Genomic DNA, 24,195 nt, shown 5'->3' on the forward strand with positions numbered 1-24,195 from the left:
TTGTACTTTAATCCCAAAACAGAGTTGTTGCTGATGCCACTACAAGACACACCTCTGGATCCAAGCATGGACTAATAATTATGTCTCTGATTAAAAAAATAGCCAGATGGTCAGCAAGATGGATTAGTACAGAAACACAGAGCTCAGACACGAATCCCAGAATGGTTTGGGTTGGAAGGATCTTACAGACCATCCCACTCCAACCCCCTGCCGTGGGCAGGGACACCTTCACTAGACCAGGTTGCTCAGAATAAAAGTGTTCCATCCAAAATCCCAAAGCCCATCTCATGAAAGGATCTGCAGCAGCACTTCTCAAGAAAGAAACTAAAGATTAAAATTATTTCTACTCTGAGAAGCCATCAACGGGGCTTGAACACCTCTGGAGCAGAGGGCACACGCAGCAGGCAAAAATCACTCCTGAAAAGCAACCACAGCAAGAGATCCCCCCCAAAAAACTAAGAAAACCCCAAATACAAAAGACCTACAATCTCATTTAAGACAAACTAAGAATGACTCGTTTGTTATCTTTATTTTCCAATAGTACATTTAAACAGCTTCTCAGGACTAACCTCCCGGGCCAGCGAGGCCATGCAGAGAACATTTCCTAGGTTATACAGATTGCCTATGACAACACAAACGGGGCTGTGGCTGTGCTGTGGGACACACAGGGAAGTTGTGGAGGAGGAGGCAGCTGGAGCTACGCCAGGGAGCCATGGCTCAGCAGAGGTCATGCACTGGGGCACAAAAACAGGAGTCGGGGTTGTAGACAAACAGCTTCCAACCATTCCTTCTCAGAAACATTTCAAAATCTCAGTGACTGGCCTAGAGACCCCTCCTGTGGCTATGAACTGCAGCTGCACATCTAACGCTGCCTTCAGAAGTGCATTTTGTGTCTCTGCTAATTACAATGCATCAAAATCAGAGTCAGCTATCAAAGCATACACTCAGTATTCCCTGGGCACATCTTGTGACTGTGTCTGATGGGAAGAAACAGCCACGGGACCTCTGAGAGTCCAAGCTGGGAGCAGCACGGCACACAGTGTTCCTAGATTTGAGCAAAAGTCCTTCCCTGCAGTAAATACAAATTAAAACCAGAAAGCCCAAGTGTTCTCAAAGCCTCTCAGCAGACCACAGCCCAGACAATTAGTTCCAAGACTTGGAAGGAGCTGCTTCATTAAAAATCTGACATAATTTCAGCGCTATCTCAAGACATGCAAATGCCAGACCATGTGTGTTTATCAAACTAGGACTTAAAAGCCCTTCCCTGGAGCACTTCTGGCGAATGTTTTATCTACTGCTTCTACAGGTGGGATGTGACTTTGAATTTCTAACAAAATTCAGACATTAACAGCGCAACTATCCACGCCAGAAGAGGAACCTCAGCAGTTCTCTAAAAGCATTTGCTTTCTTAAAAATCAGATATATAATGGAATATATCACTTGAAACAGCTATTACACAGCTATTTTTGCCATCCTTTTGTTGTGAGCATGGATTTTTTGTTTTTATTTGTCATTTATTGATCTACTTTAGGCAAGAAAAAAGAAGAGAATAATCTAGAGCTATTTGCCAGCTGCATAATTAGTTTGCTTCTAGTTCCACAGCTGGAAAATGATCCTGCAGCTCTCAGCAGGTAACTCCATGCTCACTACTAGGAACTAGTACTGTAAAAATGGACATTCCTGGTTTTTTTCCAACTCCATGACAGCGTCCTGAATACATTTTCCCCTCGCAAGGTGAGTTGAGCCAGGCACATTTCTGGAGGGGCGAGGTTTGGGATCAGTTGTTTGCAATCCCTTCTGTGAGTGCCACACATGGTAGTAACAACCACCCTGTTTTTTGGGCTTGAGCTACAGCATCACTACTCATTTAACACTTCCATGGTACCAGCGAGCAAAATGGTGTGTGTTCAGCATTAAAATCACTGCAGGATTAAATAGGATAAAAACCTTCAAAATAATAGATCTGCATTACATGACTTGTAAAGCTAGTTATGAAAAAAAACCAATATTTTGCTTAAAGATCAGATACAAAAGTTGTCTGAATGGAATTCTCCCTGGCAGGAAATTATGAGCTGCTCATACTATGGACCTCCATTGTTTTCAACACTAAACTGCTATTTTATACCATTAAAAACATCCTTCACCACCAACCACAACCTAGGACACCTCTCTTCACCAGAAAGCAGCACCCTGCTGTCACAGAGGCTCTGCTAGATTTGGGACACCAAGGGAAAACCCCAACACTTCTCTATCAGTACTGGAAGTACAAATGGAATATTTTCAACCTCAATACATACAAACTTCACACAGCAAGAGCCAGGAATGCTCAGTTACCACCTGGAAACAAGCTGGCAAGGTAGCAGGAGCAAGCAGCTCCTGGTCAGGTGTTTCAGTAGGAAGCAGGAGCTGCTGAACTTCTAATTTTCTGACTTGATGACAGGTTTATTTCTGCCTGACAGGAAGGTGTTTGAACAGTGAGAATCTTCAGATACACGAGAACAACAGAAAATTAAACAGCCCATTGATTTAAGGGGTGAAGAACTTTAAAGAATCCAATAACAAAGTTTTAAAGTTTAAAATAGTAAATTAAAAACCAGGTACCATTCCAACATGTTATATCTGAATAAAATCCTGCATTTTGAGAGCTATATAGAATTCTATTTATGTTCCATGCAGAAATACTGGTTTCCATCAAAGAAACTATCAGCCTGTTGAACATCTTCATGCCAGCTGCACAGGAACAAACATTTAAATTTCTTTCAGTGGAAACAACTTCCTATCAAGAATCCTCCAGAACACCAATGTTTTCCAAATATCCTTTTGTTTAGGTCTAATAAGTTTCATCTAAGAGCAAATAATATTAGCAGATATTTTGTACCAGAAACTTAAAATCATAAACAGCTGTCATGTATGTTTTCCATATATGATTCCTACTTTGCAGCAAACTTCCTTACAAGGACACGTTGATATCCTCCTCATCCTTTTGGGAAGAACAGTTATTTCTTCATTTAACAGACAGCACCAGCTACATTGGGCATATGCAAATTCTCTACATTATGATTTGCTTGAACTCCACCCCTCTGCCCCCCCACCACACATACGATAAATCTGCACTGAGCCAACTTTAAATACAGAATAATGAACCAATAATTATCTGGCAAGTGAACCAACACTAGTTTGCATTCTTCCCTGAATAACACTTTTGTTTTTGCAGAAGAGGACTGCTACAGAAACACAGCAACATTCAAACCCTTTAAAACAAAAGGTAGATTATTTAATGCATTAACAATGTTAATCTGAAGATAAATAAATCCACAACAGACTTTCAAGTTTCTTTTGAGATTTCCTTTTTCTTTGCAGAGAATATTTCTGATATTATACAGTACTGAGAGGGTGTTCTTTTATTTTCTTAATGTCCAGGTGAAAAGCAAAGCTCAGTTCTCTCTGCTCTCTTCATGGAACTCCTCAATGCCCTCTTCCAGGCGTGATTCTTTCATAAGCTTTTACTTGAAAGCGGAGTGGTGAGCAACATTAATTTCAAGAATAACTGGATGGTTTGGTCCCTGAGTCATCTTCTTGAGAGCCCATACTCTGAAAGGGAGAGAGAGTTAGTTCTGCTCAGAAACAGGTCTGCAGGCTTGAGAAAGACAGTTCTTTGAAGTGAACAGGCAAGAAAATAAAGTGCCTATGAAATAATCACTGCAGGATTAATTAGGAAAAAGCACCTTAAAAATATTAAATTATCTTTAAGATGTGTCATGATGTTTATCCACATATTATTAATAATGTGTAATAACAACACTGTAAATACTGACATTCAGTACAACACACTCATTGCACTGAATGAATTTCTTACATATTCTTACAAGACATTAAATCCATTACCTTCTGCACAAACTGAGGGTTCACAGTGATCTCTTGATCCATGGCTTTCAGTCGTTCATCTAGCTCTATACATTTCAGCATCTTAAAAATATGTATGAAATTGATTACTTTGTCCAGCTTGTACCTGATCTTCAAGACATTTCACGGCTGTGCCATGTAGAACAAATAACTTTTGCCACCACTAAAGTCCCACATCAAAATGTTCTTATCCCTCACCTCCCAAACAAAAGTGTCAGACCATTTTTTATTCCCTTCATTTGATCCATGTCTTCCTAACAGCACTTTTTAAGGCCGCTGACAGACAGCTGCATGAGGCTCAACCACCTTAACCTACAGACAGGTTACTGAGAGCCAATGGAAGTGATCCTTGAAGTTTAAAAACTCTGAAACAATCTAATTCATTCAAGGATCTTCTCATCACCAACAGCACCCAATCAGTCTCCTGAAACAGCTCAAGCTGTGCAGGACACATTGACAGAGAGTATTAATCTAAAACCCATGAAAATACTGTGAAATAGTCAAATAGTGGTTTACAGTCTTCACTCTCTATTTCTAAGTTACTACACTGGCTTCTGGCAGCAGCTCTCTGATTACAGACTAAGGCTCTTTGATAATAACTCCAAAAGCAGTAGAAGATTTACCTCCTGATCAATGTTATGAAGCATAGCTGGATTGTTGTATTTTTCAGGATTATCATGGAAACAGACCATACCATCTTTCTGATTAATACTTGCAAAGATTTCACCATCTTCTATCTGAAAAGACAGAAGGTTTAATAGAAGTTATCACCAAGAACAGAATTTCAGGTAACTACAACACACAGACTCTTTGTGGAATTGTCTTTAACTTGGTTGCTTTTATTTCCCACAAGACAAAAAGATAGGATCCCCAAAACACAATTCCTGCCTTATTTTACATGGATAATAGATTTTTAGAGTTTTTGAGAACAGTCTCAACATCACAGCAGACTGCCAGCATTTCCTCCACCCTGAAGAAGAACTGCTCAGGATGTGTATTGCTAGGCCAAACACTAATTTTGGGATAGTTTAACCAAGCCAGAGATCTTACCATGTGGAGGACATATTTTTCGGCTTCTTGGGGCCCTGACAGCTGCACTCGACTTGCCATGTCTTGTAATGACAATGTTAAAAACGTCTGAAATTTAGAAAGTTTTAAAGTGTTAAATTAACTGCATGTTAAGGATTTTCCTGCTGATGCTTCATGGCCTATGTAACCTGGTTGTGGAAATCTGATGGGAAGGAACAAGTGAAACACACAGTTATTAAAGGGCTCATGAGAGTGAGTCAGTTCTTCCTCCAGACATTAATTTGTTACACTGAGCACGTATGGAGTCATTACTCATTCCTGCAATTTCATTTTACACCAGGTAGTCCTGACCATGTCCAACCTCTTTCTCTCACCTTTATATACAAAAAAGGTGACTCTCCACCCCTTGAACTTACTTCAAGAGATGCATATATAAAACACCTTATGAGATTTTTTTCTACTACAGCAAATACCATTTGAGCTTGCAAAAAAACCACTTTCCCAAATCACCTTTCAGGATTAATCTGATCTCTCAGCTGAAGGAACAAATCACTTCAGTACTTCTGGTTTTCCTTTTATTTTTCCAAAATCTGTCCTATTCATTCAATCTTTTCTAATGAAGTGGCCTGTAAAGTTCAGTTTTCCTGTTTTTTGAATAGGGATGAAGGTCACTGGGTTGCAGTGCTCACTTTTCTGATATTCTACAAAAACCTCATAGGCAAACCCCCCTGACAGACAGATTGAATCAGCTTTTAAATAATGCATAAGCAGGCCAACTGATTTGCTTTCCTATATAGGGCATTCTAGTCTCCTTTGTTTCAGACACAAATCTCAGTTTTAGTAATTTCTCTGCTACATTACTATGTTATCATTTAGCTCTAAATTGAATATATTTCAGAAATACACTCTTAGAGGAACACTGCTCACAGTTTCTCTTACCTTGGTTAGCCTCTGAATATTCTTTTTGTAGAGAGATGATAAGCATTGCTTAACCAGCCCCATATTGTTATCTCTTGTGAAAGTTTCACTGTGTTTGTTCACCAGATTTCGAAGCTCCGAGGGTTTATTGGTTGAATAAACTTGTGCTAATTCATGGTAAGCATTGCTAAGAGGCTGCAATTAAAAAAATGAGAACCCTTCTTAGAGAACACAGTGTTCATCCAGCCTCACAAAACCTATTCAGTGTTCCAACATTAGAAACCATGCAGGCATTGAAGTAAATTTAAGCAGCTTGGGCATTTCTCATAAAAAACGACAGGGTGCCCATACATGGCTTTGTAATAATGACAGACCCTCATACACTAAATCTGTATTACTTCTGTGTAACATTTAATAGACATCGTTGCAGGATCTCTGTGTGGCAGTTTTACTTACAGCAGTGTGAAAAAACTCAACTGACCAGCTGAGTCTGGGGTAAGTATTGCCAGTAATTGCCCATCCGTTGTATTTGTTCTGCCCTCTAAGACATCCAAGCGTGACCACATCGGGTCACAGCATCAACAGCAGAGGCTCAGAGGGTGAGTCCAGTTCACCTAAACTACCTTAAAATGTTTTCAGCTTGTTTATTAGTCTCTGGAGTTAGAAAAATTTTGGAACTCTCTAGAATTTTGGTCACAACTGAACAAACTCGGTGTTGAGTAAGAACTAACTTTTAGAAGTGTTTTACTTAGGATCAGAACTCTCTTAGTAGCAGTTCTGGCTCCCACCCTACACCTCCTAATCTGAATGCTTACAGACTCCAAACTCACAGTCTTTTTAGAAGCTTTTATTCTTAAAAAAGCTGGGGTTTAGGAATAAATTGTTTAGCATTTCGTGCTTCAATCAGATGAAATTACAGGTCAAATCTTTTCCTAATGACACTGCAGCATGAAAGCCAATTGAAATCTGAGTATTCTTTAAATTCTGACATAAAAAGCTATAAAGGAAGGTGCAGTATCAGTGAAAGGAATATTGATTAGTACTATTCAACACTGAACTTTTCCCAGATTTTAAGAACCTGCACCACTGACATCATACAATCATAGAATGGTTTGGGCTTGAAGGAACCTTCAAGCTCACCTCACTCCAAACCGCTGCCATGGACACAGACACCTTCCACTGTTACACATTTGCAAATTCAGACTGATCTATTACTTAGATGCATTTACAATACTTACCTTAATGAATCTACCAACTATCTGAGAAGTGTATTTTGGTAGCTGCTGAACTTTACCAAGCAGTATCAAAGAAACTAGGATATACTTTTTATATGATTCCAACATAATATGACTGACTGCCATGGCTGGAGTAGTTATTGCCTAAGCAAGAGAGAAAGAAATGGAACAGAAATTTAGTCTCCATACTGGTAGATCCTGGTAGCTATTGCATGAACAAAAAACTCAATTTCAAGCTGCATGTAGAAAGGATACAGTGACATATGAAATTCTCCTTTGAGCGCTGAAGCTTAACTAACTACTGTCAAAATCAATTATCCAGACATACACCAGAAAAAGGAAATTTTATACAAGCTACTCAAAACACATCACATTACACTGGTGTCTGTCTTAAAAGAGACCTGCTCAGATAGAATCAAAACTTCCTTCCTTGGAATATATCTAAAGTTGTACCAGAAATCGCCTGTAGCTACTTGTGAACCTGGATTTACATAGACCCCAAAGAAGTTTTATAAAGCTATTACACTATCAGAGGTGTGCATTACAGGGAAAAAGGATTTTAGTTCACTATGATACTGGAACTACTCAAGAGCTGACCCTTATTTACAAAAAAGAAAAATGCTGCACCAATTTGTTTTGCACATTTCACAGCATTCCCCTCATACACAACGTTTTCCCAATTTTATTATTTTTATTTCCTCCCCAAATAAAGCAAACCCAGCAAATATTATACCAGCATTGAAGAAGCAGAACTCCTCTCATAAAAGTCGCAAAGGCTTTAGCAAAACCACTGGACTATTTTTTAAGGACACACAACCGTGTGTCAGCCTGTGACCTGTTTCTGTGCTGCAGTTTCAAGCAGGCAGCTGAAAAACATTTGTAGTGAGATAAATTTAACATCACCCTTTGAGCTGCACAGCTTTACAGTGCAATGAGGCTGTGAGAGACTCTTAAAGGAAAACACCTCCAAAGGCAGTTTTGCTTGTGGCAGTTCAAAGGTGCTGTGTTTTCTCAGCACTGCTACACATCTACTTTTGCCTTTTCAGACATCACGCTTCAGAATTATAATTTCATTTCAAGTTACCTGTTCATAGAAGTAGAGTGCTCTTTCAAAGTTCTTTAGCCCAGTGTATATCATCCCACCATAGTAGTAGTAACATAAAAAGTGCTTCGCATCATATGCCCCATTCTCTTTACAAATATCCATCATGTCCACATCTAGATACGGGAGGGCAGGTTTAAAGCATTTTGCTAACAAACAGAGCTACAAGAAAATAAATCAAGTTTTTATAAATTAGCCATTTCCATTTGAATTTCCATGAGAAGGAATTGAAACTAAATTAATTAATACTGCTGCATAAATATCACTCTCCCAAGAGTTAAAAAACAGAATGCCAGTAGTGAAGTACCACAGGTTGAAAAATCTTTAACACAGATTATGTACTGTTATAAAATTATCTGACCCCTAAAGAAATTAAAGTCTGACAAAGCTGTTTGAAACTCCAGGACTGCCAGACTACTGTGCTGGCAGCACTAAATATTGCTCTGAACATTCCTGTCCAACCCTAAATCCCAGGAGTCAAGAATGAGACAGAAACACAAATCCAGGCCAAAGACACCAAGACAAACATGTCTTTTGTCAGACTTGAGCAGACAGTAGCTGGATATTACACTGAAACACCCAAGTTCAGTGTGACTTTCAGCCCACAGAGGAGGGATGTCAAAGGACTTTCTGAAGTCATCAACAAAATCAAAGATCTCAGGACATGCACTGAACATTTAAAATTAATAATTAGTCTGTATATCAGATTCAGATTTTATTTGAGTATATCATATTATTTACTACTGGGAGAAAAACAAACAAAAATCCAGTTGAAAATCCATTCTTACACTACAATATGTAAACACGCATTTCCTTTAAGGTTTATAGGTATTTTATAAGCTTTTACTCTCTCAAAAAGCCTTTCTGATCCCCTTACCTGGCAGAGATCTGCATGTATTGAGGTCAGCTGGTTTGTGTTCATCTGCATCTTGTCTATGGCTTGTCTGAGAATGCTAATTCCTCGCAGGGGCTGTCAGAAATTACATCTCTTTCAGATAATTTCTCATAGATGGCAGCACATTGGATCTTATGTTGACACTTACAAATGAAAAATAACACTAATTGACAGGTTCCATTAAGTAATAGTTAACTTGAGGTTCCCTTTCTGTAGGATATCGCAGTCTCTCGGAAAATAAAACTAACCTTGGCTATACAGCTTGTTCTGATAAAGTCATCAATTCTGCTCCACAAAGCCAATCTCACCAGGAATACAGTAATCTGTGTCAGTAAGAAAACCTTCCTTGCCTCCATGAGTCCATCTCAACTCTCAGCAAATACTAAAGACAAGGAGAGTCACTTCACTCCACTTAGAAGTAGAGATCAAATCTGGTCTGTCTCAGGCTAGACTTGACCAAAGTGGCCTGAAAAAGTCAGGATTTTAGCAACAAAACCACTGGTCAAGGACTTCTTAATCAAGTTTCCTGCACATTTTAAGGCATTTCATTAACACCAGTGAGAATAACACTAAAACTAAAATCATGACTCACCAGTGCTAATAACCCTTGCAGCTCTCTCCTCTACTTATGCACACATTGTCTGAAGAACATTATTGGTACTACGGACCTCATATTCTGGTGTGGGAGAACATGTTTTTAGGTGACATTTCTCCCCCTAAAATTATCTTCCTTAGGTTTTCCCTTAGAGAAATCTTTGAGTTTGCCTCATTACCTTTCAGTAAACTTAACAACTAAACAGCTGCACAGAAACACTTGATGTGAAATTAGTGGCAAATCTTTATGGAATAAGAGGCTGGTAACACCCCCTTTAAGCTTTGGGTATGGAGTAGTTTATTTGTACTTGCTCACCTGTTTTCTCTCCACAAGGGCATTTGTTAACTGGTGGCACAGGCCAGCAACTAAACACAGTAAAAAACAAAGAAACACCTCAGTGAAAAACCACTATTACCAAACTATCAAAAAATATATCAAGTCTGAAATTAGGCTTAACTTACAAGTGTCTGTTGCATATCTAATGTGTTCTCCATTGCAAGTGCTGATAAAAAGCTGCACCTGTGAGAATAATGTTTCGAAGTCAGGGATGCTGGGCATAGAAAACTTCACAAACCTGAAACAAAGAAACAAAAGGTTTAGCATTTATTACTTGAAGGTTCATTAAAAAGATTCATTTTCATTGCTAAGTCCCTGCATGTAGGTGCTTGTAAACAAATCCAAAGTGCCTATGAGACATGGCATAGGATTTCCCCAGTAGCTGCACAACATTTGGAAACAGCTTTCTATGCACAACATAATTCTCTATTTAGTGCAAATTACAAGGGCAAAGATAATTTTCAGTATTATCAGTATTTTGTTTCAAAAGAGTAGTAGAACAAGTACTGGAATTCTGATCTTTCCCTTAAAAGAGAATTTTAAAATAGCAGTGGAACCTGCAGACTTGAAGTCAGATACAGTCAATTCAAGACTAAATATCTTTACTGAATTCAAGACTAAATATCTTTACCTTAGTTCAGCACCCCAAGGCAACTCAAGTTTTATCTTAAACTCCAGACAGCAGCAAGAGCCTGAGTGCTGTCTAAAGACAAACACCCATGATAAAAACCTGTTTTTACTGGAATAAAACATCTTGCTCCATGTTTACAGTTCAGTGTATTAATGCCCTGAAAATAATGTTTTATAACGTTATAAACATTATAAAAAATTCTGTATCTTTTTGCTGAACACATATGGAAAAACACTTATAATGGAATCCCAGAATGGTCTGGGACCTTAAAGCCCATCCAGTTCCAATCCCTGCCATGGGCAGGGACACCTTCCACTGTCCCAGGTTGCTCCAAGCCACATCCAACCTGGCCTGGGACAATTCCAGGGATGGGGCATTCACAGATTCCCCAGGCAACTTGTGCCAGTGCTAGAACTAAACACTTTGCTTGGCTGAGAGTTCAGCTCATTGTCTGAAGTTCTAATATTTAATTGAAAGCACGCAACACTTACAAAACAGCAAGAACACCTAGTGAGTGTTCCTGTACATCCAGGGCACCGAGCACTGTATCCAGATGGGAAAGATTTTTTGCTAGCAGCTCTCCACTTTTATTGATCAGTTCACAAAGCTGGGTCATTTGCCCTGAAAAATAAAAAGCATTATTATCAAAGCCTAATTAGAGAACATTCACCCTTTCCCACACCTCATTATAACCTGCTTCCCCATGTAACCTCAGGAAATAATAGTCTCACCCCAAGTTTTAATTTTCTTTAATAAAGCAGGCATTAATTTTCTACTCACCACATGGTTGTTTTTTTTTTTAATAAAACAAACACCAGAGCTTGTTCCTGACTGGTCCTCAAGCACTACCCAACTTTCAGGTCTGCTCATAAGCATTTTTTTGAAGTAGGCATTAAAGTCACAACTAAGTATCTACAACAAAAGTATTTAAAAACCTGTCCTTAAATTTACTTTGTACAATTAAAACTACATTGTTATTCTACATGCTGTGAGCTACACACACAGCATGGAAAGTGATTACTTTGAATGAGGAAGGTATGGTAAGCCCCAAAACCCTTATAAAGAAAGCAGATCCATTCCCATGAGCTGCTTCCAAACTCTTCCTCCCCCACAATTAACTGAATGAATTAAAACTATGTCCTTCTGAAGCAGAGTATTGTTTCAATGTTCAATCCTTGCAGATTAGAGAGAAAAAATAGAGGTTCTCTCACTCTTAACAAAAGTCTCCATAAAACAAGGAATAGTGCCTCCATTCAGAGAGATTTACACTACCCTCAGGTCTCTGGCCTTTTCCTTTGAGAAAGGAAAAGCTGGGAAGTTCTAGCAGTGAAATGTTAGTTTTGAAGTGATAGAGGGATCAACAACTCCAAACGGGGGACCAGAGCCCAGAAACTCACCTCCAAAACCATTCTCCTCTACATGGAATTTAAAAAAAAAAGCATAAGGATGGGAAGGAATGGGGCTTGTAGAATTCTCTGTGCTTTGATAATGGTGCTCAGGCACTGCAAAACCTTAGTTCTGGTGTCCTCCCTATTCCAGAAAACCACCCCTTCTACAGTTTTATCACTTAGCATTCCCCTAAAAACACAAAATTAAAAAACCAAACCCCAAACAGACTCTGAGCAAACTGGTCTAGTGGAGAGTGCCCCTGTCCATGGCAAGGGTTGGAAAGAGATGACCTTTAAGGCTTCTTCCAACCCAAACCATTCCGGGATTCTGTGATCTATCCCTCTACCCCCAACACACACACTGAACAACATTTAGTCTAAGCAGGAATTCCCATGCCAGGCCCAACTAAATGTCCCTTTCTGTCACCTCCCAGGTGGCCAAATGACAGTCAGAACCCACCACAAGTACACACATTGCCCCTGAGTGCTCTCACATCCACCTGCCAGCCTGGCTCTGGATTTACTTTCACAGAATCCCAGAACGGTTTGGGTTGAAAAGAACTTCAAAGATCATCTCATCCCAAACAGCCATGGACAGGGACACATCCCACTATCCCAGGCTGCTCCAGGCCCTGTCAGCCTCACCTTCCAGGGGCAGCCACAGCTTCTCTGGGAATTCTGTACCAGGGCCTCCCCACCCTCACGGAGAAGAATTCTTTCCTAATATTTAATCTAACCCAGATCTTTTGTTATTTTCCTGTCCCTCCAGGCCCTTATAAACAGTCTCTCCTCATATTTCCTGTAGCTCCCTCCACATACTGGAGGGCCACCCCAGAGCCTTTTCTTTTCCAGGCTGAACAATCCAGATTATCACAGCTTTTCCTCACAGCTCCAACCTTCCAATGATCCTGATGGCCTCATCTGGACTTGCTCCAACAGGTCCATGTCCTTACTGTGCTGAGGACTTTCTCACAGAGAGAACGTCTCCCAGGTTCATCCCTAATGGGAGAACTTCCATACAGCAAACCAGTCTCCCCTTGAGCCTTCTGCATCCCCCAAAACTCTGTGACAGAAAGTTCTCCAGCTCAGCTCTAGGAGAACAAGGATCCATCTTCCATCTGGTTTGCACCCACACCCAGGTATGAATTGTCTCTAAAGTAGAAATACTTTTTATTTATTAAGTGAAACCAGGGTAAGAGAAACTTGGAGTTCAACCCAAGAACTGCCAGAGATAAAACCTGGGGCCATGGTGGGGAACATCAATTTTTGATCAGCTTCTGGGAGGAAACATCCCAGGCAGAGACCAGTTAGAACACATTTCACAGAGCATAAACACACAGGGAAAGTTCAAGAACCAGGAAACGCTGCGCCCACACACAGTAAAATTAGAAGTTTGGCAGTGAAACTAAGAAATTCTAACTGTGATTATTAAAACCCTTCGTTGCCACGTGGTTGCAGTCTCAGATCTGTCACACAGTTCGAGGTGGGGCGGGACTCTCTGTCCATGCTCTGCTTGGAAATGTAAAGCACGGACGCTTGGACAATTCAGAAATATAATTTAAACCACGTTTATCACGACCTGCCCGTTCATTGGTGAGGTGACAGGCTGGGCCACACAACCCCAGTTAAAGCCCTAGCGATGCTCGCTCCTCCCCCTATTTTAAAGGCTCGGATTTTGGCAGGATCACCGGTGCGGGCTCCGCTTCCGAAACCACCCCCTGGGAGAAGCGCGGAGCTCCAGGAGAGCATCGCCGGTCCCTCGTGCCGTGTCACAGCGCCAGGAGCCCTTCAGAGCTGCCCCGAACTAACCCCGGCACGGGGGTTAACCCCGGCACCCCGGAGCCGCGCCTGAGGGAGCGCCGTGCGAGCGGGCAGGCCCCGGCCCGCCGCCCCGCCACCCGCGCGGTTTGACCACCTCCTTCGGTCTTCCCCGCCCTCTCTCGGCCCTGCGGGCCCGCCCCATCCTCCCAGTGCCCCCGGCCGGCCCCGTCCCCCTCACCCTGGGCCGAGAGCTGCCGGACGCTGTTGACGAACTGCTCCAGGGCCGACGCCATCTTGGCGGCTCGCGCCGCGGCCGCGCGCGCTGAGGGGCGGGGCGGGAGGAGCGGCGCGCGCCGGGAGCCGCCGCCCGTCGCCCGCCAATGAGCGGCCGCCGCCCACGCGCCACTTCCGCCGCCTCTCGCGAGAAGCGCGGTCGCTATGGCAACCGCCGGGCTCGCGTCAGGCTAGCGGGGGGGGCCGTGACTCAGCAGCGCTGGAGGGGGGGGGTGCTGACGTCATTGCGCATCATCATTCCGCGACACGCGGCCTTCCGCGACACCCGGGTCCCCCGCGACATGGGACCCTCGCGACATGCGGCCCTCGTTTGCCCGCCGACCCACGCGACACGAGGTCCATGTAATAAGGGCCCCCTGCGACACCGGGCCCTCCCCGACACGGGTGGCCGGTCCCTCCCGCTGATCGCGGGGCGGGGGTTGAAGCCCACTCGGATGGCTGCACTGCACCAGCATAGGTTTAATCCCTTTTGTCCCCTCTGACGGGGACTCAATGTGGTGGTTGTCGTCTGATGGCGTGGGGTGTTTGTTCTGGTATCAGGGAATAGGATTTGAATCCCTCAGGCTCATACATGGATCTGTATTTTCCATCCCTCGGGAGCTGAAGCTGCGTGTCCCGGAGCTGTTGCAGGCAGGGAATGTGTCGGTCGTTCAGTATCCATGGAGAGGATGGAAGCCTGAGTGGATATCACAGAATTGTAAAATATCCGGTGCTGGAAGGGACTCACAGGGATCATCCAGTCCAACTCCAGGCCCTGCACAGGACAAGCCCAAAATTCCACCCTGTGCCTTAGAGCATTAACTAAATGCTTCTTGAACTCTGTCAGGCTTGGTGCCCTGACCACTGCCCTGGGGAGCCATAAATTTGCACGTATTCCCTCCCTGCTTAGTCAGGAACATCCAGCTGTGTTGAAATCCCATTCCTTGCAGGGAAGCAAAACGCCTGCGGTGCAAGTGAAAGCACCACACAGACCTGAACTTCACACATTCCCCTCCCAGCCTCAGCTGAGATCACCATCGTGTCCAGCCAGTTCTTCCTTCCTTTCCGTGACCTTCCCCAGGTCAAATTTGCCCTCTCTATGAAACAAGGACAATACATTCCACTTGAAAACAACTTGGACTTGAAAAATTAAATATTTTGGAACCTTATTGCTGTCGAGCAAAATATTTTATTTCCCAGCTCAGTGGTTGCCTAATCCTGCCAGAACCAGCTGAAAAACTCTCCTTTTCATCAGTTTTAATACCCTAAGTGTTTTTTGAACAGATCTTTGGTATCTCTAGTCAGAACATCGAGCCCTTCTTTGGGGTCCGGGGATTGGCTTTTCAGGTTTCTTGTCACGCATGGGGACAGAGTTGTCACACGGCGCAAGAACTGCCAGAAACGAGTGCATTTTACGCAGAAAATCACCATCAGTGCCCCCAAACATACCCACCACCTCTGCAGGCAGGGACGGGCACGGGGAGGGAGTGGGTATCCCAAGGGAGGGAAACTGAGGCAGGGCAGGAGGGAGGGGAAGGGCAGCGGGGTTTGGGGCAGCCCTAAGGCGGGCGGCGGCGCGGAGCCGCTGCGCTGTCGCAGGGCGCTTGTGCCGCTTTAAGGCGGTGCCGGCGCTCCGGGCTCGCCAGGCACCGGGAAGAGGAACTGGGCTTTGCACTGCCGGGTCGGGGCGAGCTGCGAGCCGGGCACCGGCCCCGCTGCCCCCGCTCCGCTGCCGCCGCTCCGCGCTCGCTGCCGGGCAGGGATGGGATGGGGCGGGGAGGGGCAGGACGCGCTGGGGGCCAGGACGGGTCTTTGCAGCCCCCCGGCTCTGCTCCCCCTTGCACCCCCCGCCGCTGCTTTCTCCTGCTGCACAGGGATGCGCTGGACAGGGCTGTCCGCTGCCTCGGTGCGTGCTTGAAATAGAGGATCCTTCCCCGCTTTTGCTTGGAGAGCCCCCCCAGCCCCTGCTCTGAGCCCCCTATCCCCTGCCACGAGCCCCCCATCTGCTTCCTCGGGACCCCATCGCCTGCTCGAAGACACATCCCCTTCCTCGAGCCCCTATCCCCTTCTCCAGGGTCCCATCCCCTATCCCAAACCCCCATCCCCTGCCCTGAACCTGCTTCTCTGAGCCTCCCATTCCCTCCCCTGAGCCCCCATCCCCAAATCCGCCATCCCCAAGCCCCCTCTCCACAATGATTCTGCTGAGCTGCTTCCTGCACCTGCGGCCGCGGCGCTGCTTGGCCGGGCTGGGCAGGGGGCTGGGTCCCGCAGCGGGGACCCGCCGGGCTCTGCGGGTGCTGGTGGACATGGACGGGGTGCTGGCCGACTTCGAGGGAGGCTTCCTCAAGAAATTCAGGGCCAGGTACCCCGACAAGCCCTACATTGCCCTGGAGGACCGGCGGGGCTTCTGGGTGTCGGAGCAGTACGGGCGCCTGGGACCCGAGCTGAGTGTGAGTTGTGCTTCCCCCGGCTCCGTGCGTGGGCTCGTTGTGGCCAGAGCTTGGCCCTCAGGGACCCTCTGAGCCCCAGCTCATGGGGGGAGGGCTGTGGAGGACACCAAAAACCTCAGGAACACAGGGGCACCGCACAGCTGTGCGTTTTTCCTCAGAAATCCCGTTTTTTTCGTGCACATCTGTGTCTTTCTTAGGATGGGTTGGGTTGATAAGGACCTTAAAGACCATCTCATTCCAATCCCCTGCCATGGGGAGGGACATTTTCCACTAGACCAGGCTGATCAGATGGCCTAGTGGGCTTTTTCTCTGTGTTCCTGGACAGAGACAGAGGCAAAGAAAGGGCGTACTTCAGAACATCTGTCTTGAAATAGCCCAGATTATATAGCTGGGTTTTTCTAGCTCTGATTTGGCCATGTGGATTGGTACCATTCCTACATGGATTATGTAGCTCCTCAGGAGAAATGTGAGGGGTGGGATGCAGCAGAGCAGTTCAGAACAAACCATGCAGCTGATGCTTCATTTGAGGGCTTACTTAAAAATAAAACAACCCAAGCCCTCCCATGCCAGAAATTACTATATACAGTTTAATAACTAAAGCTTAAAAGCAGAAGCTCTCTCTATGTTGTAATTTATCATTCAGCAACAGGCTTACTGCTGCAGAGAGTTGGTTTCTGCCTCTATAAGTTTCCCATCCCAGTGGATGTCTGTGGTCTCATCCATGGACTGCAGTTGCACTGGCTGAAATGTGTTATGGTAAATAAAGTGTTCATGTTGTTAGGAGTGTGATGGTTACAGGAAAAGGAGTGGGAATAAGGTCCAGGGCTCTCCCATGGGCAAAGTCCTAAACAACTTGATGAGCTGAAGGAATAAAGTGTCCTTTCTGGCTAGGGATGGTGAAAGGGAAGTGCAGGACATCATTTGTGCAGTAAAGCAGCTGCTCAGAGTTTGGCAGGCGTAACACATGATAACAATTTTTTTTCTTTCTTGATCGTAACTACTTTGGATGTGTTAAATGAAGTGAGCTCATCTTGTGTCTGCTGTGATCATGTAAAACCACCAAAACCTTGGGTTGAACAAGTAGCAAAACTTGCACAGTGTGACCTCAGGGCAGTCCTGGTTTTCCCTGTGGTTTCAGGGCAGGGCTGAAGTGAGCAGCAGCTGCTCTGTGGCCACAGACACATGGGCCATTGCAGTCTCTGACCAGAGAGCACCACTGACCTGCTTCAGGGACAGAACATGGGAGCCACAGAGTCCAACAAGCTGCAGGTCCCAGCTCTGAAAGGGAGAAAGTTCAGCAATATTGAGCTCACAGACCTGGAAGGATGGAGAGCCCTGGACAGGCAGGGAAATTCCTTATGGGGGTTGAGGGTCTGTCCTGGCACACTGTGGGATTCCAGCCCAGGGAATTTTTCCATCTGCTGGGCAGCATGCTGGTCGTGGTGCCACAGGGAGTTTTTCTGGCTCTGGGAGTGCAGTGGAGTGGGTGTTCTCAAAATGAGCTTAGTTCTTCCCTCCTCAAGCTTGATTGCAAAATGCTTTTTGACATAATTGGAAGCGGGATAGCTGCGGAAGTGCTGCTGTAAGAAAACACTTCAGTGCAGTTTGAAGTGCTCTGCTGCATCAGGCTGCATTTCTCAGGTGTCTCTTTGCAACTACAGAAAATGTCTTAAAAATAAAACACCATTATTGCCCAGTCTGAGGCAGATCAAGTGAAACTGGAATGTTTGCATGGCCCCATGGCAGACTTTTAGGCTGGTTGTTCTTGCCATGGAGCCTGGAGGCATTTCTGAATCTGCAGCTCCTCAGCTGCATCACAACTCTGGGGCTGGGCTGCTTCTGCTCCTTCCCAGCCCTCCTCCCCAAGGACACGATGTTTGTGCAAAATAATTGCTTTCCTTGGCACCTGACAAGCTGTTAACCTGTTTGAGGCAGTACTGTTCTTTAGAGCTGTGCTGGACCCATTGCAGGCAGCCCTTGGACTCCGCCCTCACCCCAAGGTCTTGCTCCCTGCAGTCTCCTCTCTGTTCTCTCTGTGCCATACCAGTGCACCCAGGCTGCTGTCCTGGATAATGTGTTTCAAATCCTTGCTGGAGATGCTCTATTTGCCTGCTAGACCTTGTCCAGGCATCCCTGAGGAAGAGCATCTGCATTCATCCTGTCATGTGGTTCATCCTGTAATGTACCTTCTCCTGGGAGAGCAGCCTGGCTGCTATTTTAAGTGATCTCATGGAGACAAATAGGCCAGAGAGCATCTGTGCCTGAGCAGCATCATGGTGGAGCAGGGCCACCAGGCCACATCAGCTGGGTCCATGGATCTGTCCCTCTGGATGGGTTTGGTTTGGATCTGGATAATCTTTGGTGTTTGGACTGACAGGAAAGTACAGCTCCCTGTGTGTCTGGGGCTGCAGAGTTAAAACAGCCTGTTCCAGAGCATCTCCAATCTGGATTGTATGGGGTGGGTGCAGGTGGAGAGCAGAGGCATCCACAGAGGCAAGAGGGGTGAGCAGGAGGGACTGGAGCTGGTGCTCCCACTGTTCTCCCTGTCCCATCCTCTGTCCTGGCAAAGGGTGAGGAGGATGCACATGCAGGAAAAATTGCAAGAAGTGCAATAACTGCATGCTTCCCCCTCACAGGAGAAAGCCATCAGCATCTGGGAATCCAAGAACTTCTTCATCGAGCTGGATCCTCTCCCTGGGGCTGTGGAAGCTGTGAAGCAAATGGCGAATTTGGCAGAGTGAGTATGAACCTGCCCATGGCATGTGGGGATGGACAGAGGAGCAGCTGTGTCTTCACATCCACCTCTTGGCAGAAGTGCTGATACAACAACAGCATTAAAAATAAATATCTCCTGGCCATCAGGAAAGGGAAGGGAGAGAGGGCTTTAACTCCTGGAGCAGTACCTGGAACATTAGCCATGTGCAGCCTCTTCCCTTCAGCTCTCTGCACCCAGCCAAGGCTGTGAAAAGGGGGACACGATTGTGCTCTGGGATTCTGTGAGATGGGGGATTAATGTCTTAAATCTGTTTGATCTGTGTGTGGTGGGGGGGTTGGCCTTGGGCTGCTGCCTGCTCTGGCCCAGAATGACACTCTGCCCCTGTTTTTCTCCTTGTGGCAGCACTGATGTGTTCATCTGCACAAGCCCAATCAAGAAGTACCGGTACTGCCCTTACGAGAAGGTGAGCAGCCCAAATCTCAGCTCCCCCTCTCATCCACACTGCCCAGTGAAAGATGTCTGACCCCTGATGCTTCTGGCTGTAAAATTTACCTGATCCATTCATTTGCATGCACTGAGGCTCTTGGTCTTAGTCTTTCATCATGACATCAAAAGCTGCTCGGCTTTCAAAGAACTTTTACTCCAGTAGCATCCAAATCCATCCCACTAATGAACTTATTAAGAGAGATATCCTCCCTGTGTGGGGGCCAGGGCTGCTTCCACACTACCAAGCAGCCCCTGCCCCATCCATCAGCCTTCCCCGAGCTCACCAGCCACCTCTTGCCTTCCAGTATGCCTGGGTGGAGAAGCACTTTGGCCCCGAATTTCTTGAGCAGATTGTTTTGACACGAGATAAGACTGTGGTTTCTGCTGATCTGCTTATAGATGACAGACCTGATATAACAGGTGAGAGGTGAGGGGTGAAGGAGTGACTGGAGGCAGCCAGGGATGGGTGTTGGTCTTTTCTGTGCTGTTTGGGTTTTATAACTTTGGGGTCTTCATGTTGGAGTAAAATCAACTTCAGTGTTTCAGAGCTGTCCAAACCACTGCCCTTCCTTCCTTTGCAGGGGCAGAGCAGAACCCCAGCTGGGAGCACGTGCTCTTCACTGCCTGCCACAACAAGCACCTGCAGCTGAAGCCCCCCAGCCGCCGGCTGCACTCCTGGTCTGATGACTGGAGAGCCATTCTGGACAGCAAGCGCCTCCCACCCAGCCAGGCCACCTAAACACAGCCCCCAGGGCCTCCTGGGGCTGCAGCACCTGCCTGTGTCCCTGTGAGTCCTGCTGAAGGCCAGAGCCACGGATGGACAGACAGACAGACACTGTCCCTGCTGCAGAGAGGAAGAGGAGGGTGAGCTGAGGCACCACAGTCACCTGGACTTGAAAAACAGACCCAGCTCTGCCACGAGGGAGCAACAGCAGGATTGTGCCTGTGGACCTGACAGTCTGGCTGGGGAGCATTTCTCACTGACTTCTGGGGTCTCTGTGCTGCATCTGCACCCCCCCAGGGCCAGCCTGGTGTTTGTGATGGACAAGGTCACCCTCAGTGTGTCACTGCCCTTGCCTGGTGCACTGTGTGACACAGACCAGCTCTCCATCCTCCCCTCCATGTTATGGTCAGGGATCATGCATGTGATTTGTTTAGTTTCATCCCAAGGAGCTGCCTCAGGAGATCTTTCCCTCTGGCAGTGCCTGGATCTGGGGAGAGGGTGGCTGGAAGGGCAGGGAGAGCAGGCAGGTGCTCTCCAGGCTCCCTGCCCTGGGGTTGTGTTGGTGGAGAATTGTCACAAGCACATCCAAGGATGCTGTTTGCAGTTCTCCCATACTGCAAGGGAAGATGCTGGGCTGGAGAGCTTTGCTGGTTTCAGTCAGGGTAGACTTAATTTTCTTCACAGAAAATATAGCCCCATACAAGCCACTGTGAAAAAAAATAACTCTACCCTGGCCAAAACCAGCACAGGAGCCCATGAGAGGTGCCATGAGCTGCATCACAGGGTAGTTTGTTCTGCAGCTCCACCACAGTCCCAGCTCTGGATGTCTGGGGACACAGCATCTGCCAGCCCCACTCCCCTGGTTCTGGGACCCTGCAGAGAGGTGTTCAGTGCCTGGCTGAACAAAGGGGTCACAGCACACATAGCTGTACCAGCCACCTCTGCCAGGGGCAGTGCAGGGGCTGCTGAGCTCTGGAAGCAGCCAGTGCAGCTGGGAAGCTGCAGTTGGCCACCAGAAAGGGAGGATTTAGACCAAGGGGCAGTCCAAGAGGGATGCATTTGCATATCTGTGCCCACAGCCTCTCCCTCCCTTGTTTGTCTCATTTTTGCTTCGCTGAGCCTGCACCAAGCCTTGAACTTGAGTGACCTGTCTGGCATGAGAAAGCTGCTGCTGCTGCTGCTGCTGCTGCTCTTCCCAGCCTCAGAGACATCCCAGCTGCTGGGAGAGCCTGGCATCCCCTCCCTGCCTGTGGCACTGCCACAGGGCAGCCACAGCCCAGCTGTCCCAGTGGGACAGGCAAAGCCCCAGGTGTGAGCTGGGTGTGTCACTGCTGACACCACAGAGGCCATCAGTCCCTGTTGTTGTGTGTGCCCACGCTGTCTAGAATCCCACTGCCCTCCTGGCCCAAGGACTTGCTGGCTGCAGCAGTAGAATTCCCCACCTGAACACACAAGCCCACAGGCAGAGGTGGTAGCCAGGGTTTTCCATCCTTCTCTCCATGCTCACACCTTTGATTTGCCTCTCCCCTCTCCTGTCGGCCCCCATCAGCATGAACTTAAAGGTACATAGCCAACAAATAATGTAATTCAGCAGTGGCAGCCAGACCCTTCCTGTATCCAGGACCTGGAGGGGTTCTGGAGTTGGTGCTTTGGAACCTGTGCCTTCCCCTGGGTGCTGCAGGGCCAGGGATGAGGCCAGTGTCCACTTGGGTCTTGCCCTGTGTCTTGGGAAGGGTGGAGTTTACAAAGTTGGCATGGCTGGCCCAGGGCAGTGGGACTTACATACCACAAGTATCTTTTATTTCTTTCTTTCTTTTTTTTTTTTTTTTTCCATTTTTCTTTCCTGTTTAAACCACTGTGTGCTTCTCTTCGTGGTGAGTTTGGTATGGAGGGGTCTGTTTGGGATGTGGTGCAGCCTCCTGGCCAAGGCTGCCTTGGCTGGAGGGTTTTCAGGCTGGGAACTGGGACAGCATGGGAGAAACATGGGCAGCTGAACATCAGGAACCCCTTGGCTCCACCAGACCTGCATCAGCTGTTGGCCCCTCTGTGCAGCCAGGGTGACTTCATGGGGTCCAAGCTGTTTTTTTTCCTAATGGTACCATGTAAATATGAGCTGCCTGATCTCCCCAGAGCCTTCTCCCTGCTCATTGAGCCAAAAGAAGCTGGCACATTGCTCCAGCAGCTGCCCAAAGCTGTCGTCTTCCCCCGAGGCTGGGGCAGACCAGAGGGATGTGGCTCTCTGGGGCCAGCAGGACTTTTCCCTGTGGTGAGATGAGATGCCAGAGAGACCATGTGGGTTCACACCAAATATACTTGAAAGCAGAGCTGGAGTTTCTCATGCCTGAGGCTCCAACTCCATGCACAGAGATCCTGAGCTGGCAGCTGGACTGTTTGCTGCCACACAGGACTGGGAGGTGACTCCATCGCTGATGGATCGGCCCGTTCGTCGTTCAAGCCTGTCTGTGTCCAGCTGACATACACAGAGCTTTTATTTTTGAATGTACATCTATAAACCTGAGGCAAATGAGGAGCACTGCAATAAACACTGGGTTGTTTGACATCCAGCTGCCTAGAAATGGAGTTTGGGGTTTGCAGTTTCCCAGCCGTGGCTCTGTGTGGGGATAGGGGGGTTTCACCTCCAGGTTTGGGAATGTCCCCTTGTCCAGAACACCTGGAACCAGCCCTGCTACCCTGGCAGTGCCATCATCCTGTTAGACACAGTCCCTGTGGGCAGAAATAAAGCCAAGGGGTGGTTATGGGTAGGGTTCATCTTCCTAAAGATCTTTTATAATAAATAAAGCTGTGAAGTGTGTGTCCTGTTGGGCCACTGGGTGTACACCTCCCCAGGATGCTGCTGTGGGTCCCATAAAGCTGTTCAGGGGTGGTTTAGCCACAAGCATCTCTACACTTCCAGCTGCTTTTTGGGGCTTCTGGCAGCAAGTGTTGGGCCACAGCTCCTCCTCCATCCCCACTGCCCTCACCCTGCACTGGAAGTCCCAGCTCCCCAGAGGAGACACCGTCCTTCCCTGGCCCAGGGATGGAGGCTGAGGGTTTGACATCAGCTCTGCCCTGAGCTGGGGCTGCTGGATGGTGGCACAGGGTCACATTTCCAGGGCAAGTTGGAGGGACTGCATGCTGATGGAGCACAATGAACTCCTGGTCTGCAGCTGTGTCTGTTCTTCCACGCTCTCCTACGTTACTTTTTTCCCCTTGAAAAGCCTCAGGCTGCAGATACCACACATCTGCCAGGTGATAAGCAGTTTCCAAAGCAGGCAGAGGCCAAGAGGAGGGGTAGGGAGATGGCAGTGCCCTAGCCCTGAGCACAGGGCAATGCTCAAGACCAGTGCTGGTGAGAGCCTTTGCACCCTTCCCATGGGCAGGAGCTGCTGGACAAATGTGCAAACACTCACCTGAAAGCATCCCACTACTCCCCAGTCCCAGCTGGACCAAGGTAGCAGCCCCTGGCAGGGCGGGAGCAAGTGATGCTCGCCCCTGGATCCTCGGAAGCAGTGGCCACCAGGCTGCTCATTAGCTCGTTCTCATGCTGGCCAGTGCCCAAAGAGCCCCGAGCGGTGTGAAATGCCAGCGGAGAGGAGAGCCAGGAATGCAGGGGCCAGCCGGGGCCAGCCCTGACGCAAGGGCAGCGGGTGGTGCGGGACAAAGCCAGGGCAGGGACGGGGAGGCTGAGTCACCCCGATACGCAGGAGGGGCCGGAGCGGAGGGAGCGATGGAGCAGCTGGCGGCAGCTGGATG

General features: G+C 47.0%; 2 protein-coding genes across 3 annotated transcripts; one reads left to right on the forward strand and one right to left on the reverse strand.

The window, feature by feature from the left end:
* Positions 1-492: 492 nt before the first annotated feature.
* On the reverse strand, positions 493-14,228 carry COPS3 (COP9 signalosome subunit 3). 2 transcript variants are annotated; one of them, XM_056503856.1, is made up of 12 exons: positions 14,032-14,228; positions 11,136-11,265; positions 10,139-10,251; positions 9,993-10,042; positions 9,065-9,157; positions 8,170-8,349; positions 7,089-7,229; positions 5,872-6,045; positions 4,954-5,040; positions 4,527-4,640; positions 3,886-3,966; positions 493-3,591 (listed from the first exon to the last, which is right to left on the reverse strand). In XM_056503856.1, exons 1-12 carry the CDS (start codon positions 14,084-14,086, stop codon positions 3,538-3,540), a joined length of 1,272 nt encoding a protein of 423 aa, XP_056359831.1. In that variant the 5' UTR covers positions 14,087-14,228; the 3' UTR covers positions 493-3,537. The 2 variants fall into 2 exon arrangements, with proteins under 2 accessions (XP_056359831.1, XP_056359832.1); XM_056503857.1 differs by lacking the exons at positions 10,139-10,251; positions 11,136-11,265; positions 14,032-14,228 and having other exon boundaries at positions 9,065-9,225.
* A 1,435-nt stretch (positions 14,229-15,663) lies between these two features.
* Positions 15,664-23,002, forward strand: NT5M (5',3'-nucleotidase, mitochondrial). Its single transcript, XM_056503555.1, has 5 exons — positions 15,664-16,516; positions 19,153-19,253; positions 19,635-19,695; positions 20,024-20,138; positions 20,300-23,002. Exons 1-5 carry the CDS (start codon positions 16,259-16,261, stop codon positions 20,455-20,457), a joined length of 693 nt encoding a protein of 230 aa, XP_056359530.1. The 5' UTR covers positions 15,664-16,258; the 3' UTR covers positions 20,458-23,002.
* The last annotated feature ends 1,193 nt before the right edge of the window (positions 23,003-24,195 follow it).

The sequence above is a fragment of the Oenanthe melanoleuca genome, chromosome 14 (genome assembly GCF_029582105.1).
Source record: "Oenanthe melanoleuca isolate GR-GAL-2019-014 chromosome 14, OMel1.0, whole genome shotgun sequence".
NCBI lineage: Eukaryota > Metazoa > Chordata > Aves > Passeriformes > Muscicapidae > Oenanthe > Oenanthe melanoleuca.

Bases quoted from the DNA above. Each gene is read 5' to 3' on its own strand.
- COPS3 (XM_056503856.1), bottom strand. From the start codon at position 14,086: ATGGCGTCGGCCCTGGAGCAGTTCGTCAACAGCGTCCGGCAGCTCTCG. The intron at 11,266-14,031 runs GTGAGGGGGACG...TTTATTTTTCAG, and splicing joins CCGGCAGCTCTCGGCCCAGG to GGCAAATGACCCAGCTTTGT. The intron at 9,158-9,992 runs GTGAGCAAGTAC...AATTTCTGACAG, and splicing joins CCCTTGTGGAGAGAAAACAG to CCCCTGCGAGGAATTAGCAT.
- NT5M (XM_056503555.1), top strand. From the start codon at position 16,259: ATGATTCTGCTGAGCTGCTTCCTGCACCTGCGGCCGCGGCGCTGCTTG. The intron at 16,517-19,152 runs GTGAGTTGTGCT...TCCCCCTCACAG, and splicing joins GCCTGGGACCCGAGCTGAGT to GAGAAAGCCATCAGCATCTG. The intron at 19,696-20,023 runs GTGAGCAGCCCA...CTTGCCTTCCAG, and splicing joins GGTACTGCCCTTACGAGAAG to TATGCCTGGGTGGAGAAGCA.